Raw genomic sequence first — 16,201 nt, forward strand, 5'->3', positions numbered from 1 at the left:
CACACAGCCTCCCTGTATATACATGGCAGGAGCCCCCACACAGCCTCCCTGTATATACATGGCAGGAGCCCCCACACAGCCTCCCTGTATATACATGGCAGGAGCCCCCACACAGCCTCCCTGTATATACATGGCAGGAGCCCCCACACAGCCTCCCTGTATATACATGGCAGGAGCCCCCACACAGCCTCCCTGTATATACATGGCAGGAGCCCCCACACAGCCTCCCTGTATATACATGGCAGGAGCCCCCACACAGCCTCCCTGTATATACATGGCAGGAGCCCCCACACAGCCTCCCTGTATATACATGGCAGGAGCCCCCACACAGCCTCCCTGTATATACATGGCAGGAGCCCCCACACAGCCTCCCTGTATATACATGGCAGGAGCCCCCACACAGCCTCCCTGTATATACATGGCAGGAGCCCCCACACAGCCTCCCTGTATATACATGGCAGGAGCCCCCACACAGCCTCCCTGTATATACATGGCAGGAGCCCCCACACAGCCTCCCTTGTATATACATGGCAGGAGCCCCCACGCAGCCTCCCTATTTGTACTGCAGGAACCCCAGGCAGCCTCCCTATATGTACTGCATGAGCCCCCACGCAGCCTCCCTATATATACATGGCATGAGCCCCCAAGCAGCCTCTCTATATGTACTGCATGAGCCCCACACAGCCTCCCTGTATATACATGGCAGGAGCCCCCACGCAGCCTCCCTTTGTGTACTGCAGGAACCCCAGGCAGCCTCCCTATATGTACTGCATGAGCCCCCACGCAGCCTCCCTTGTATATACATGGCAGGAGCCCCCACACAGCCTCCCTGTATATACATGGCAGGAGCCCCCACACAGCCTCCCTGTATATACATGGCAGGAGCCCCCACACAGCCTCCCTGTATATACATGGCATGAGCCCCCACACATCCTCCCTGTATATACATGGCAGGAGCCCCCACACAGCCTCCCTGTATATACATGGCATGAGCCCAACAACACAGCCTCCCTGTATATACATGGCATGAGCCCAACAACACAGCCTCCCTGTATATACATGGCAGGAGCCCCCACACAGCCTCCCTGTATATACATGGCAGGAGCCCCCACACAGCCTCCCTGTATATACATGGCAGGAGCCCCCACACAGCCTCCCTGTATATACATGGCAGGAGCCCCCACACAGCCTCCCTGTATATACATGGCAGGAGCCCCCACACAGCCTCCCTGTATATACATGGCAGGAGCCCCCACACAGCCTCCCTGTATATACATGGCAGGAGCCCCCACACAGCCTCCCTGTATATACATGGCAGGAGCCCCCACGCAGCCTCCCTTGTATATACATGGCAGGAGCCCCCACGCAGCCTCCCTATGTGTACTGCAGGAACCCCAGGCAGCCTCCCTATATGTACTGCATGAGCCCCCACGCAGCCTCCCTATATATACATGGCATGAGCCCCCAAGCAGCCTCTCTATATGTACTGCATGAGCCCCACACAGCCTCCCTGTATATACATGGCAGGAGCCCCCACGCAGCCTCCCTATGTGTACTGCAGGAACCCCAGGCAGCCTCCCTATATGTACTGCATGAGCCCCCACGCAGCCTCCCTTGTATATACATGGCAGGAGCCCCTACACAGCCTCCCTTGTATATACATGGCAGGAGCCCCTACACAGCCTCCCTTGTATATACATGGCAGGAGCCCCTACACAGCCTCCCTATATATACATGGCAGGAGCCCCTACACAGCCTCCCTTGTATATACATGGCAGGAGCCCCTACACAGCCTCCCTTGTATATACATGGCAGGAGCCCCCACGCAGCTTTCCTATGTGTACTGCAGGAACCCCAGGCATCCTCCCTATATGTACTGCATGAGCCCCTACGCAGCCTCCCTTGTATATACATGGCAGGAGCCCCTACACAGCCTCCCTGTATATACATGGCAGGAGCCCCTACACAGCCTCCCTTGTATATACATGGCAGGAGCCCCCACAGAGCCTCCCTTGTATATACATGGCAGGAGCCCCCACGCAGCCTCCCTATGTGTACTGCAGGAACCCCAGGCAGCCTCCCTATATGTACTGCATGAGCCCCAATGCAGCCTCCCTATATATATACACTGAATGATCCCCCACACAGCCTCTCTATATATACATTGCATCCCCCACAGCCTCCCTATACTGTATATACACAGCATGAGCCCCCCACAGCCTCCCTATATATACACAGCATGAGCCCCCACACAGCCTCCCTATATATACACAGCATGAGCCCCCCACACAGCCTCCCTATATATACACAGCATGAGCCCCCACACAGCCTCCCTATATATACACACAGCATGAGCCCCATACAGCCTCCCTATATTTACTGCATGAGCCCCCACACAGAATCCCCATACTGTATACTGCATGACACCCCCACAGCCTCCCCATGTGCAGCATGACGTCCCCCCATAGCCTCCCCATGTGCAGCATGACGTCCATCCAAACATCACATACACATGAAAAAAAAAAAAAACACTACATGCGCGCCTCAGTCCTGTTCCCCCAACGCTCTATTTCTGTCTGTGTCTCTAGTGCGCTGACTCTCAGCAGTACACAGCTGACACAATGAAATGACGTCATCGCGTCATCTGTTGCACACGCTGACTGGTGGAGGAAGTGGCCGGAGGCCCCTCCTCCACCAATGAAGTCAGCTCAGATGGAGGCTGTGGGCGAGCACAGTGTGACCCATGGCCTCTGTTTTCCAGCCCCTTGACTGTCTCGGTTTGCCGGCCGAACTGAGACAGCCAGGGCCTGTATGTGGCCGCGGGCCGCACTCTGCTCAGGTCTGTTCTAATCCATTTCTCTTTAGAAATAGGGAGAGAGGGAAAAAAAAGCGACACTTCCTCTGATAGTAATACTTTTTTACCAACAGTAAAAAAAATTCTTTTGGTTGTGGTTATGCTCACCTTCAGTCAGTAAGAAATGCACGATGAGATTCTCAAGGAATCAATTCCTTAGGCACCTGTCCTCCGTGTCTTCTATAATCCAATAAGGTGTGCAGCTCACTTTGGAGCACTATGTGTTGATCCTACTTCGGATCTACATAAGTGGTGAATTCTAAGTAAAAAGAAACTCCATGCAAATGTGGTGCTAATCACCTTAGGATTTCTTGAATACATCCATTTCCAGTGACAATCTATTACTAAAAGTTATTTATTTTCTCAAATAATTTTTTTAAATATTTTTAAAATACAGTACAACACATTCAGGCTGCTATTTTTACAGTGCAACCTTCATCAAGTAACAAAAAACATACATGCAAAAGCACTATAAAGTGATGTTACAACCTCAAAGGTTTCTTATTTATGAAGGTTCCTAGAAGGGATTAGTAGGGCGGGACTCGAAATCTGTCACTCGTGTTCTCCTCCCTGACAAATACTACGTGATAGCGTCTAAGGTGACTCAGTATATATATATTACATACACACAGTATGGTTGTCACGCCGCTGTCACCTCTTGAGCCACGGCCGCTCAGGGGGTCCCGTCAGGTGCGCACCTCTCATACTTAGTTTCGTGTTTGCAACATGTTCTTTGTGCGCATGCGCGCTCTTCTCTGCTCTGCCTCCGGGCCTGTCCTCTCTATGGTATTGGAGGACTTGACCCGGAAGTCCTAGTCATCATGTGCTGTATTAGGCTACCTCTTCCTATGGGAGGTGCCTGATTATTGTTGTGCTTCCTGGCTTGGTCTGCCTTGTCCTTGCCTGGCTGTGTGCTGTATTCGGATCCTCAGTCTTGTGCTCTGTTGTGCCTCCTGGCACACACTCTGATCCTGTATTCTGCCTTGTGCTCTGTTGTGCCTCCTGGCACACGTTCTGTTCCTGTACTCTTTTGTGCCTCCTGGCACACCTTCTGCCTAACTCTGTACTCTGACGTGCTCCTTTACACGCATCCTGGTTTGCTCGCACCCGCTCGCAAACTTCCAACTTTTGGAAGTTTAATTTTATAACAACTTATAATAAAGAGAATGTATTGATAAGAATTTTAAAAAAATATTAGTATATTTAAAAAAAAAAAAAAAATGTGATTCTTAGGAAAATGCTTCTGTATGTACCAGGAATAACTTTTAGGCGAGGGGCAACAGTGAAAAATATTGTAGCTCGGAGTACGGTAAATTAAGAGGTTACAAAAATTAAAAATATGATAGGAAACAATACCAAAACCAATGTGAATGGAGGGGAAGGTAAATACAGGAGTATACAGATGCTCTTCAAGCAAATGTAAATGTTGTAAGATCATTGACCATGGAGCAAGGAGTATTCGATCCAATACTACTGAGGAAACAATTAAAATAAAACAGAGACTCACATGTAGAGCGAATTTTGTCATCTGCATAGTGACTTGCAAATGCGGGCTTGAATACGTGGGACGAACTTCCCAGGAATTGAGTGCCCGGATGAATAATCACTGCTATAATGCAAAGAACGGGCAGATTAATCATAGTCTGTCCCGTCATCTTATGCTGAAGCACAAAAAATGCTTCTGCATCACGGTCACAACACTGCCTGGAACATATACCAAAAGGGGTTAATCTCTCTCTCTCTCTCTCCTCCACAAAACGGAGTAAATTAGGACTCCTTTATCTGAAAAAATGACCGACTCCTTTATTAACCCCTTCACCCCCAAGGGTGTTTTGCACGTTCATGACCGGGCCAATTTTTATAATTCTGACCACTGTCCCTTTATGAGGTAATAACTCTGGAACGTTTCCATGGATCCCGGTGATTCTGACATTGTTTTCTCGTGACATATTGTACTTCATGTTAGTGATAAAATTTCATTCAAATAACTTGCATTTATTTGTGAAAAAAACGGAAATTTGGCGAAAATTTTGAAAATTTCGCAATTTTCCAATTTTGAATCTTTATGCCCTTAAATCACAGAGATATTGTACACAAAAAACTTAATCAGTAGCATTTTCCACATGTTTACTTTACATCAGCACAATTTTGGAACAAAATTTTTTTTTTTATTAGGAAGCTATAAGGGTTAAAAGTTGACCAGCGATTTCTCATTTTTGCAACACCATTTTATTTTTACGGACCACATCACATTTCAAGCCACTTTGAGGGGTCTATATTATAGAAAATACCCAAAAGTGACACCGTTCTAAAAACTGCACCCCTTAAGGTGCTCAAAACCACATTCAAGAAGTTTATTAACCCTTCAGGTACGTCACAGGAATTTTTTGAATATTTAAAAAAAATGAACATTTAACTTTTTTTCACCAAAAAAATACTTCAGGTTCAATTTTCTTTATTTTACCAAGGGTAACAGGAGAAATTGGACTGCAAAAGTTATTGTGCAATTTTTCCTGAGTACGCTGACACCTGATATGTGGGGGGGGGGGAAACCACTGTTTTGGCGCATGGCAGAGCTCAGAAGGGAAGGAGCGCCGTTTGATTTTTTCAATGCAAAATTGGCTGGAATTCAGATCGGACGCCATGTCGCGTTTGGAGAGCCCCTGATATACCTAAACAGTGGAAACCACCCACAAGTGACCCTATTTTGGAAACTAGACCCCACAAGGAACTTATCTAGTTATGTGGTGAGAACTATGAACCCCCAAGGGCTTCACAGAATTTTATAACGTACAGCCTTACAATTAAAAAATCATATTTTTTCCACAAAAATGATCTTTTCACCCTCAATTCTTATTTTTCCAAGGGTAACAGGACCCTAAAAGTTATTGTGCAATTTGTCCTGAGTACGCTGATACCCCACATGTGGGAGTAAACCACTATTTGGGCGCATGGCAGAGCTCGGAAGGGAAGCAGCGCCATTTGACGTTTTTGGCTGGAATTGAGATCGGATACCATGTCGCATTTGGAAAGCCCCTGATGTACCAAAACAGTGGAAACCCCCCACAAATGACACCATTTTGGAAACTAGACCCCCCCAAGGAACTTAACTAGATGTGTGGTGAGCACTTTGAACCCCCCAGTGCTTCACAGAAGTTTATAACAACCGGGCATGAAAATAAAAAAAATCGTATTTTTTCAACAAACATGATCTTTTAGTCCCCATTTTTTTATTTTCCCAAGGGTAACAGGAGAAATTGGACCCCAAAAGTTGTTGTCCAATTTGTCCTGTGTACGCTGATACCCCATATGTGGGAGAAAACTACTGTATGGGCACACGTCGGGGCTCGGAAGGGAAGTAGTGACGTTTTGGAATGCAGACTTTGATGGAATGGTCTGCGGGTGTCATGTTGCTTTTGGAGAGCCCCTGATGTACCTAAGACAAATTAAATGAAGATAATAATACCAAAGAATTTGTGTTTGCAATCATTTTCAGGAAGAAACTGAGTATTATCTGACAGAATTGCAGGGGTGTCAATACTTTTGGCCACAACTGTATGTGGGAGAAAACTACTGTATGGGCACACGTCGGGGCTCGGAAGGGAAGTAGTGACGTTTTGGAATGCAGACTTTGATAGAATGGTCTGCAGGTGTACCCCTGATGTACCTAAGCTATTGAAACTCCCCACAAGTGACCCCATTTTGGAAACTAGACCCCCCACAAAACTTATCTAGCTGTGTGGTGAGCACTTAACCCCCCCCATTGCTTCACAGAAGTTTATAACGCCCAGGCTTGAAAATAAAAAAAATCATTTTTTTCCACAAAAATGATATTTTTGCCCCCAATTTTTTATTTTCCTAAGGGTAACAGGAGAAATTGGACCCCAAAAGTTGTTTTGCAATTTGTCCTGAGTAGGCTGATACCCTATATGTGGGGGTAAAACACTGTTTGGGTGCATGGCAGAGCTTGGAAGGGAAGGAGCACCATTTGACTTTTTCAACGCAGAATTGGCTGGAATGGAGATCAGACGCCATGTTGCATTTGGAGAGCACCTGATGTGCCCAAACAGTGGAAACCCCCCAATTCTAACTCCAACCCTAACCCCAACACACCCCTAACCCTAATCTCAGCCCTAACCCTAGCCCTATTGGGAAAATGGAAATAAATATTTTCTTTTAATTTTATTATTTTTCCCTAACTAAGGGGGTGATAACGGGGGGGTTTGATTTACTATTTATGGCAGGTTTTTATATTTGGCAGCTGTCACATGCTAAAAGACGCTTTTTATTGTAAAAATAGTTTTTGCATCACCACATATTGAGAGCTATAATTTTTCCATATTTTGACCCACAGGGTCATGTGAGGTCTTATTTTTTGCGGGACGAGTTGACGTTTTTATTGGTAGCATTTTCGGGCACGTGACTTTTTTGATCGCTTTTTATTCTGATTTTTGGGACGCAGAATGAACAAAAAACAGCGTTTCATGAATTTCTTTTGAGGGGTGCGTTTACACCGTTCCGCCTGCGGTAAAATTGATAAAGCAGTTCTATTCTTCGGGTCAGTACGGTTACAGCGATACTTCATTTATGTCTTTTTTTTATGTTTTGGCGCTTTTATGCAATGAAAACAATTTTATGTATAAAATAATTATTTTTGCATCGCTTCATTCTGTGAGCTATAACTTTTTTATTTTTTCTCTGATGACGCTGTGTGGTGGCTCGTTTTTTGCAAGACAAGATGACGTTTTCAGCGGTACCATGGATATTAATATGCGTCTTTTTGATCGTGCATTATTGCACTTTTTGTTTGGCGGTATGATAATAAATCATTATTTTTTGCTTCGTTTTTTATTTTTTAAGGGGTTCGCTAAAGGGGTTAACTAATGGGACAGTTTTATAGGGCGGGTCGTTACGGATGCGGCGATATCAAATGTGTACTTTTATTGTTTTTTTTTATTTCCAAAAAATGAATTTATTAGGGAATATTTTTTTTTTTTTTATTAATTTATTTAGCGATTTATTTTTTTTTTAAATTATTTTTACACTTTTTTCTTTTTTTTAACCTTATTACATTGTCCCAGGTGGGACATCACTGCCCTGTGACAGATCTCTGATCTGTGACAGATCAGTGATCTGTCACAGGCACCGCACAAGGCTTCCTCGTGCCTGCGCTTTGCAGGCACTGAGGAAGCCAGCTCCCTGCAGCACCCCGAAGCTTCCCGTCGCCATCTTGGATTTGGGGACCTGCAGGGATGGACACCCCCGCAGCAGCGCTGCACATTGAAAATCTGTGGGGGGCTCAGGGAAGCACGGAGGGAGCCCCCCTCCCTGCCGATGCTTCCCTTTAACGCCCGATACACCGCGATCGTGTTTGATCGCTGTGTGCAAGGGGTTAACGTGTCGGGGCGGTCCGTGACCGCCCCTGACACATTGTGCCGGGTGTCAGCTGTGATAATCAGCTGACACCCGGCCGCAATCACGTGGTGAGCGCCACTGATTGCGCTAGACGTACTATCCCGTCCATGGGCATAGGGGCCCGGGTCCCATGGACGGGATAGTACGTCTGATGTCAGAAAGGGGTTAATCTCAATTAAATCATACATACTGCATCGCCTAATCCCAGCGAACTCCTCAATCTCCTGTAATAAAAATAAAATAAAAAAGCAACATTATACCATACCTGTTCATCATTCTCTCCCACGTCGTAATCCATGTCTGGGGGATAATTAGTTTTCAACCGGGACTGTGCTAAGATGCGACCGTCCCGGCTGAAAACCACTGGTGAATGAGCTGCTGTGAACACAGCGTCAGTAACCGGGAGTGACGTTATAGAGGTTACCTTCGGTCACTGAGCTCTGTTCCCAGCCGCGTTGAACTGCGGTGAGATCCCCGCAAGCACCATGACATTGCTTGCTTTTTAACCCCTTCATGACCCAGACTATTTTGACCTTAGTGACCTGGCCATTTTTTGCAATTCTGACCAGTGTCCCTTTATGAGGTAATAAATCAGGAATGCTTCAACGCATCCTAGCGATTCTGAGCTTGTTTTTTCGTGACATATTGGGCTTCATGTTAGTGGTAAATTTAGGTCGATAATTTTCGCATTTATTTGTGAAAAAACGAAATGTGGCGAAAATTTTGCAATTTTCACATTTTGATTTTTTTTATTCTGTTAAACCAGAGAGTTATGTGACACAAAGTAGTTAATAAATAACATTTCCCACATGTCTAATTTACATCAGCACAATTTTGGAAACAACATTTTTTTTGTTAGGAAGTTATAAGGGTTAAAGTTTGACCAGTGATTTCTCATTTTTACAAAAAATTTACAAAACCATTTTTTTTAGGGACCACCTCACATTTGAAGTCACTTTGAGGGGTCTATATGACAGAAAATACCCAAAAGTGACACCATTCTAAAAACTGCACCCCTCAAGCTACTCAAAACTACATTCAAGAAGATTATTAACCCTTCAGGTGCTTCATAGTAACTAAAGCAACGTGGAAGGAAAAAATGGACATTATAATTTTTCCAACAAAAATTTTCTTTTAGCCTCAGTTTTTTTTGAATTTCACAGGATAAAAGGGATCCTAAAATTTGTTGGGCAATTTCTTCTGAGTACACCGATACCTCATAAACTACTGTTTGGGCGCACGGCAAGGCCCGGAAGGGAAGGAGCGCAATTTGACTTTTTGAATGGAAAATTAGCTCCAATCGTTAGTGGACACCATGTCACGTTTGGAGAGCCCCTGTGTGCCTAAACAGTGAAAAAATCCCACAATTGACACCATTTTGGAAACTATTCCCCTTAAGGAACTTATCTAGATGCATAGTGAGCACTTTGAACCCCCAAGTGATTCACAGAAGTTTATAACGCAGAGCAGTGAAAATAAAAAATCTTTTTTTCCTCCAAAATGATTTTTTAGCACGAAGTTTTTTATTTTCATAAGAGTAACAGGAGAAATTGGACCTCAAAAGTTGTTGTCCAGTTTGTCCTGAGTACACTGGTACCCCATATGTGGGGGGTGAACCATTGTTTGGGCACACGTCGGGGCTCGGAATGGAAGTAGTGACGTTTTGAAATGCAGACTTTGATGGAATGGTCTGCGGGTGTCATGTTGCCTTTGGAGAGCCCCTGATGTGCCTAAACTGTGGAAACCCCCGACAAGTGACCCCATTTTGGAAACTAGACCCCCCAAGGAACTTCTAGATGTCTGGTGAGCACTTTCAACCCCCAAGTGCTTCACAGAAGTTTATAACGCAGAGCCGTGAAAATAAAAAATAATTTTTTTTTCCACAAAAATAATTTTTTAGCCCCCAATTTTTTATTTTCCCAAGGGTAACAGGAGAAATTAGACCCCCAAAGTTGTTGTGCAATTTTTCCTGAGTATGCTGATACCCCATATGTTGGGGTAAACCACTGTTTGGGCACACGTCGGGGCTTGGAAGGGAGGGAGCACCGTTTGACTTTTTGAATGCAAAATTGGCTGGAATCAATTGTATCGCCATGTCGCGTTTGGAGACCCCCTGATGTGCCTAAACAGTGGAAACCCCTCAATTCTAACTCCAACCCTAACCCCAACACACCCCTAACCCTAAACCCAACCCTAACCATAACCCTAACCACCAGCCTAACCCTAATCCCAACACACCCCTTACCCTAATCTTAACCCTACTTCCAACCCTAACCCTAATTCCGACCCTAATTCTAACCCTAATAGAAAAATAAAAATATTTTATTTATTTTATTTGTCCCTACCTATGGGGGTGATAAGGGGGCGGTGATCTACTATTTTTTTTTATTTTGATCACTGTGATAGGATCTATTGCAGTGATCAAAATGAATGAATGGAATCTGCCGTTTGGCAGATTCGACGGGTGCGCTGCGCATGCGCCCGCCATTTTGGAAGATGGCCCATGATCCGGGAAGGCGGAACATCGGGAGCCACAGCGGGACTCGGAGGGTACCGAGGAGGGGGATGAACGAAGGGAAGGGGGAGCAGATGATGACGGCGGTGGCAGATAGCCGTCAGTCAGTGGAGGGTGTCGATCGCCCCCGTCAGTCTGATGGGGGGGGGGGGGGGGGGGGTCGGATCGATGTCTCCAGCCATGCCCGATGCTATTTCAGCATCGGTCATGGCTGGATTGTAATATTTCATCAAATTTCATTGATTAAATATTACTATCGCAGGCGCCATGGGACGGGAAGGTGTTAATGGAGTGAATTGATTCACGTCACTTGTCTTATCTATTGCATTTTTTCTAGGCTGTATTGTGCATAAATATGTGACTTCAGATTTTGTATTAGTCTAGCCTGATGAAGAGACCTGAGTAGTCTCGAAAGCTTGCAATGTATTACCATCTTTTCAGTTAGCCATTAAAAGGTATCAACTACTGAGGACTCTCAATCCTGAATATTTTTGATTCATGTAGAGATGATAGTAGTGTTTTTGATAATGTATTCGAGTGAATTATATTTATAATCATATTTATGTTTTTACTTTTAAATATTTTTATGATTGTTCACAACAATGTAACACCGTGTATTTAAAAGCTCATTAGAATCTAAGTACTATATTGTTATATTATTTTATATATAAGAAAACTGTCTCTTTAGATGCTACCATGTAGATATTTGGCAGGGAGGAGAACCCGACAGATTTCGGGTGCCGCCCTACTTATCCCTTCTAGGAACCTTCATAAATAAGAAAGCTTTGAGGTTGTTACACCACTTGATAGTGCTTTTGCATGTTGTTTTTAAAAATATTTAAAAACTTTTTTTTGAGAAAATAAATTAACTTCTAGAATAGATTTTCTCTGGAAATGGATGTATTCAAGAAATCCTAAGGTGATTAGCGCCACATTCGCTTGGAGTTTTTTTTTATTTAGAACTAACCCATTTGTCAACTACTGCCGTGCCATGACTCTGCCACCATAGCTTCACGTTGAGGTTACACACAGCCATAAGCACTACCTGAACACTGGCTGTTAATCCTTAGATGACAGCTGTGAAGAACTTCATGAAGTGGCTGCACACTGGGAACGTGTGTACAGTCTATGGCTGTAGTCAGCTTTCCCGGGAATAAATGGTTGTGTGCTCCTTTTGTGTCACCTTTTGCTGTTGTCACCTTTTGACAACTTGAGTTCAAGCAGAGTAAAACTTATTTGTGGTTTGAGAAGTGCGGTCATGGTACTTCAGATTATTAATCTCTTCTAGAAATGGGCGGACACCTGGATGTTCAGGTCCGGCGGGTTCAACCGAACAGTTACAAAAAGTTTGGGTACCAGAACAGTACCCGGTCCCCATTCACTTGAATGGGGAGCCCGAACATCCAGTGTTTGCTGCGCTGTAATGTGCATGACAGAGCGGCCAACACTGCTTCTGATCAGCGGAGAAATCATCCCCGCCGGTCAGAGAGCCGCGGTTCCCACGCTGTCAAAAGACAATTGGAGCGCTCCGCTGTGATCGGAGGTATAAACTTTACCTTCGGTCACTGGTGTCAGCTGATGAGACTACAGCTCCCATCATCTGACACCTGCTACCGCTAATTACAGTGAGAGCAGGAGTGGCAGATGGGAGTTATCATTAGCCGCTCCTGCGCTGTAAAAAAAAAAAATAATTTAAGAAAAAACACTGCATGGGTTCCCCTGTATTTTTGCTAACCACCATGCACATGACAGCGCGACAAACACCCAGTGTTCGGGCAGCCGAACCCGAACAGTAACACAGAGTTTCTGCCTGGTGAAGTCCGTGTTCGGTGTCCGTGCCAGAACAGTAAGGTGTTCGGTACGGACGCCGAACTTTAGTGTTCGGGTTCGCCCATCGCTAATCACGTCTACTCCTGCGCCATTTCTTTAATCAGTTACTGACTGATTAGCAGGACAAGTGACAGCTCTCAGACATTTGACCGTTGAGACATTTTAAGCACACAAAATCCATGCTTAATACTGTGTGTATAGAGATGAGCATTTTCCACTGTCCCATGCAGTTTTGGATGCTTTTTTAGCTGATTCTTCAGATTTTTGGTGAATTTCAGAAGAGACTGCATGGAGAAAGCTCATCCTAAAAACAATTGTTCCTGGGTTCAAAAACAATCTAAATGTAATGTTAGATGAGAGGGAGGCATGGCGCCAAATACATTTTTGGTGCATAGTAATCCACCTAATAGTGTAAAAATGATATACATTTATCATGTAGCAGGATGATATATTTTGGGCAGTTTCGAGACCTCCCTCGAGCTTTGCGATGAGACTTTTCTACATCTGATCTGTCAGTAGCAGGGTTTTGCATGTCATTTGATTATTTCATGGATATATGTTGAGCTTAGAGTTCCCCTTTTGACAAATCTGACAAGTTCTGAAAGCAGCCGGTGCTGAAACCAGGAGATATCCCACAGTATGTGCTGCAGAGCTGTGCACATCGTCTCCCTGAGGTGGAGAGGGGGACGAGCCTTTTTGAGGTTTTACATTATTAGAAAACAGGAAATACAAATTACACTGAAGATTTCCGCTGTAGAATAAACTCCAGTGTACGCTTACATTGTGAGTAGAGGAGCACAGGATCACTGGCACAGTGTAGGTGACGGCTGAAGAGAGAGGACCCACCATCACTGTGAGCTCTGTGGTGAGCACTGGGTCTTCTGTCCACTAGGGGGCAGTATTTGGATGTGCAAGTATTGTGTATATGTAGATCATAAGCTCTGTGGGCAATGCATTCAGCTCTGTGTGGTGCGTTTTGACGTGAAATCGATCATTTTTTTGCTGTGCATCATTTCATTTACACTGAGCCTGTCTCTGGGTGACACAGGAAAAGGAAACTACTACTGACTCATAATAAGAAATATTCTAACAGATGCTGTGACTTGCTACCAACTATGGATCTCATTCACTGTTTTATGCTCAGAGCAGCATCGTGTGCCTGATGTATGCATGTGTAGAATCTACAAACAAATGAACCTAAATACTCTTAGTCTCCAGAGGTGCATTCAGTAGTAATATACTGCTGTACATCCTGCATTCTGAGGTAGGAAAGAGTGGAAAATATTGTGTTGTACGAACTTGTCTGTTATCTCACATTCATTGAGTAGAAGATGCAGTTATTCTTTGTCATGTGGTCTGTCCGGCAGACATGGAAGAGAGAAACCTTGAGCCAGCACTGCGAGATGGCTACATGTCCTGCCAGCATCAGCACCGCTCATCCATGGAAACATCTACAAAGAATGGACACAGCTGTTCAGAGCTGTTGGTCAGCCAAGAGGAAGGTCAATACGTGCTCTGCCGGTGGACAGACGGACTCTACTACCTGGGGAAAATTAAGAGGGTAAGTGTGAAATAGTTAGGTGGTCCTAGGGTCAGGGATGTTTGTAGTGATACTTTATGTGTAACTGAGAAATTGGATGGATGGAGATGGGGATCATGGGAGTGATGCATTTGGTGTACAATGCGGTGACAGAGGCCCGTAGATCCCATATGTCCTCACAGAGGCTGGCTTTGGTTACTTGTATGCCAGTAGTAAGGAGGGCTCCCCTCTTACACCCAGAAGGTGTTCGTGGGGTGACACGGAGTCGGCACTGCCATTGCTATTTGAGGAGCTTTTTTTTTTTTCTCATTTTTGTTTTTTTGTAATCCATTTTTCTGGCTGTCTAGTAGAACAGTAAAAATCACACCTTTGTCTTAGTGATCTGGTGTGCTAGCGCTGAGACATTAAAGGGGTATTCCTTATCTCCAAGATCTTATTGCAATATGTAGAAGATGTTATAATAATATTAGCAAATACTTCCAATTAAAAATGTAGCATAGTTCTTCTCATTCGCTAGGTTGCCTGACCTATGTGCACTGTATTGCATGTTCGGTATCCATTAATTTATGGATTTATCCATTATATTTGTTAATATTTTATACCTACTAAATATTGGGATAGGATCTTGGAAATGGCAATACCTCTTTAAGCCTCGAAACCTCATGCACATTAGCCTGAAAGTGCTTTACCAGCGTGTCAATACGCTCTAACTGCATGGGCACACCCCAATGCTCTTCCAGGCTGATTTGCATGAGGCTTAAAAGCTCAATTTCTCTACGCTGGTACATCAGATCACAATAACACCCATCTCATTATTGTTGTACTTATAGAGCTGCACCAGTAGGTACAGTAATTAATGGCTGAGCCCTCACTATCGGTGTAGATAAAAATATATATATATATATATATATATATATAATGTAACGTCCCGTGTTCTGCCACGTAGGTAAGCAGCACAAAGCAAAGCTGCCTCGTGACGTTTGAGGACAACTCCAAATACTGGGTGCTGTGGAAAGACATTCAGCACGGTAAGCGCTAGATCCATTTGCTCACTACTATGGGGAGCAGTGTAACGTTATTACAGGCATGTGTGGGGGCAGTGTGATGTTATTACAGGTAGGTGTGGGGGCACTATGACGTTATAGGCAGGTGTGGGGGCAGTGTGATTTTATTACAGTGTAGGGGGCAGTGTGATGTCATTACAGGCAGGTGTGGGGGGCAGTGTGACGTTATTACAGGCAAATGTGGGGGTTAGGATGACGTTATTACAGCCAGGTGTGGGGGCAGTGTGACGTTATCACAGGCAGGTGTGGGGGGCAGGAGTGACGTTATTACAGGTAAGTTCTTCCTGCTGAATGTAATATCACATAACAATATTCAGACACGTTCTTAGCCCCTGCTTTCATCACAGTTTAACACTTCCCCATTTTGAGTTCTTCACAACAGTAGAACATTCCACTTTCCTCTACTGATCGTTTGTTACAATGTAGGGAAGGTAAATGTATCAGCCTGGACACAGAATATTACCTCTAATTTATACATTTGTAGCAAACCCTCAGCTGATTCCGTCAGGACAATTCTTTAGTTATTTCCATTCACTGGCTGCTAGCAGGAGTCAGGCATCATAATTGAAGCCAATTAGAAAGTTGCAGTACGTCTCAGAATGCTGTAAGTCCCCTTATAAATGAGGACATAGAACATATCAGATCCCAGGCATCCCTCCATCTCTGTTGGTCAGAGGCAATCATTCTCATAATAATCTGGATATTCCATTTATTGTTCAGAAGTGCAATGTTGTAATTCTGGTCCAAAATAAATAGTGTTTTTCTTGTCTCTGCTTGTGACGCCGGTATGTAGACTGTTCTACAGTGGCATGCAAAAGTTTAGGCACCCCTGGTCAAAATTACTGTTATTGTGAACAGTTAAGCAAGTTGAAGATAAAATGATCTCTAAAAGGCCTAAAGATGACACATTTGTTTTGTATTTTAGGCTAAAAAGTAATACACATTGTAATTTTTTCACATTTTAAAAATTACAAAAAGAAAAA

General features: G+C 44.3%; 1 protein-coding gene across 3 annotated transcripts in view; it reads left to right on the top strand.

Moving 5' to 3' along the window:
• Nucleotides 1–16,201, top strand: part of PHF19 (PHD finger protein 19) — a 135,052-nt gene that overhangs the window by 7,330 nt on the left and 111,521 nt on the right. For all 3 annotated transcript variants that reach the window (XM_073558959.1, XM_073558971.1, XM_073558962.1), the window contains exons 2-3: nt 13,982–14,175; nt 15,101–15,182. In XM_073558959.1, coding sequence (XP_073415060.1) covers nt 13,984–14,175; nt 15,101–15,182 — 274 coding nt within the window. In that variant the 5' untranslated portion in view covers nt 13,982–13,983. The remainder of the gene's footprint in view (nt 1–13,981; nt 14,176–15,100; nt 15,183–16,201) is intronic.

Source organism: Dendrobates tinctorius, unplaced genomic scaffold, assembly GCF_039654945.1.
Source record: "Dendrobates tinctorius isolate UK_male_01 unplaced genomic scaffold, ASM3965494v1 ptg000013l, whole genome shotgun sequence".
In the NCBI taxonomy this organism is placed as follows: domain Eukaryota; kingdom Metazoa; phylum Chordata; class Amphibia; order Anura; family Dendrobatidae; genus Dendrobates; species Dendrobates tinctorius.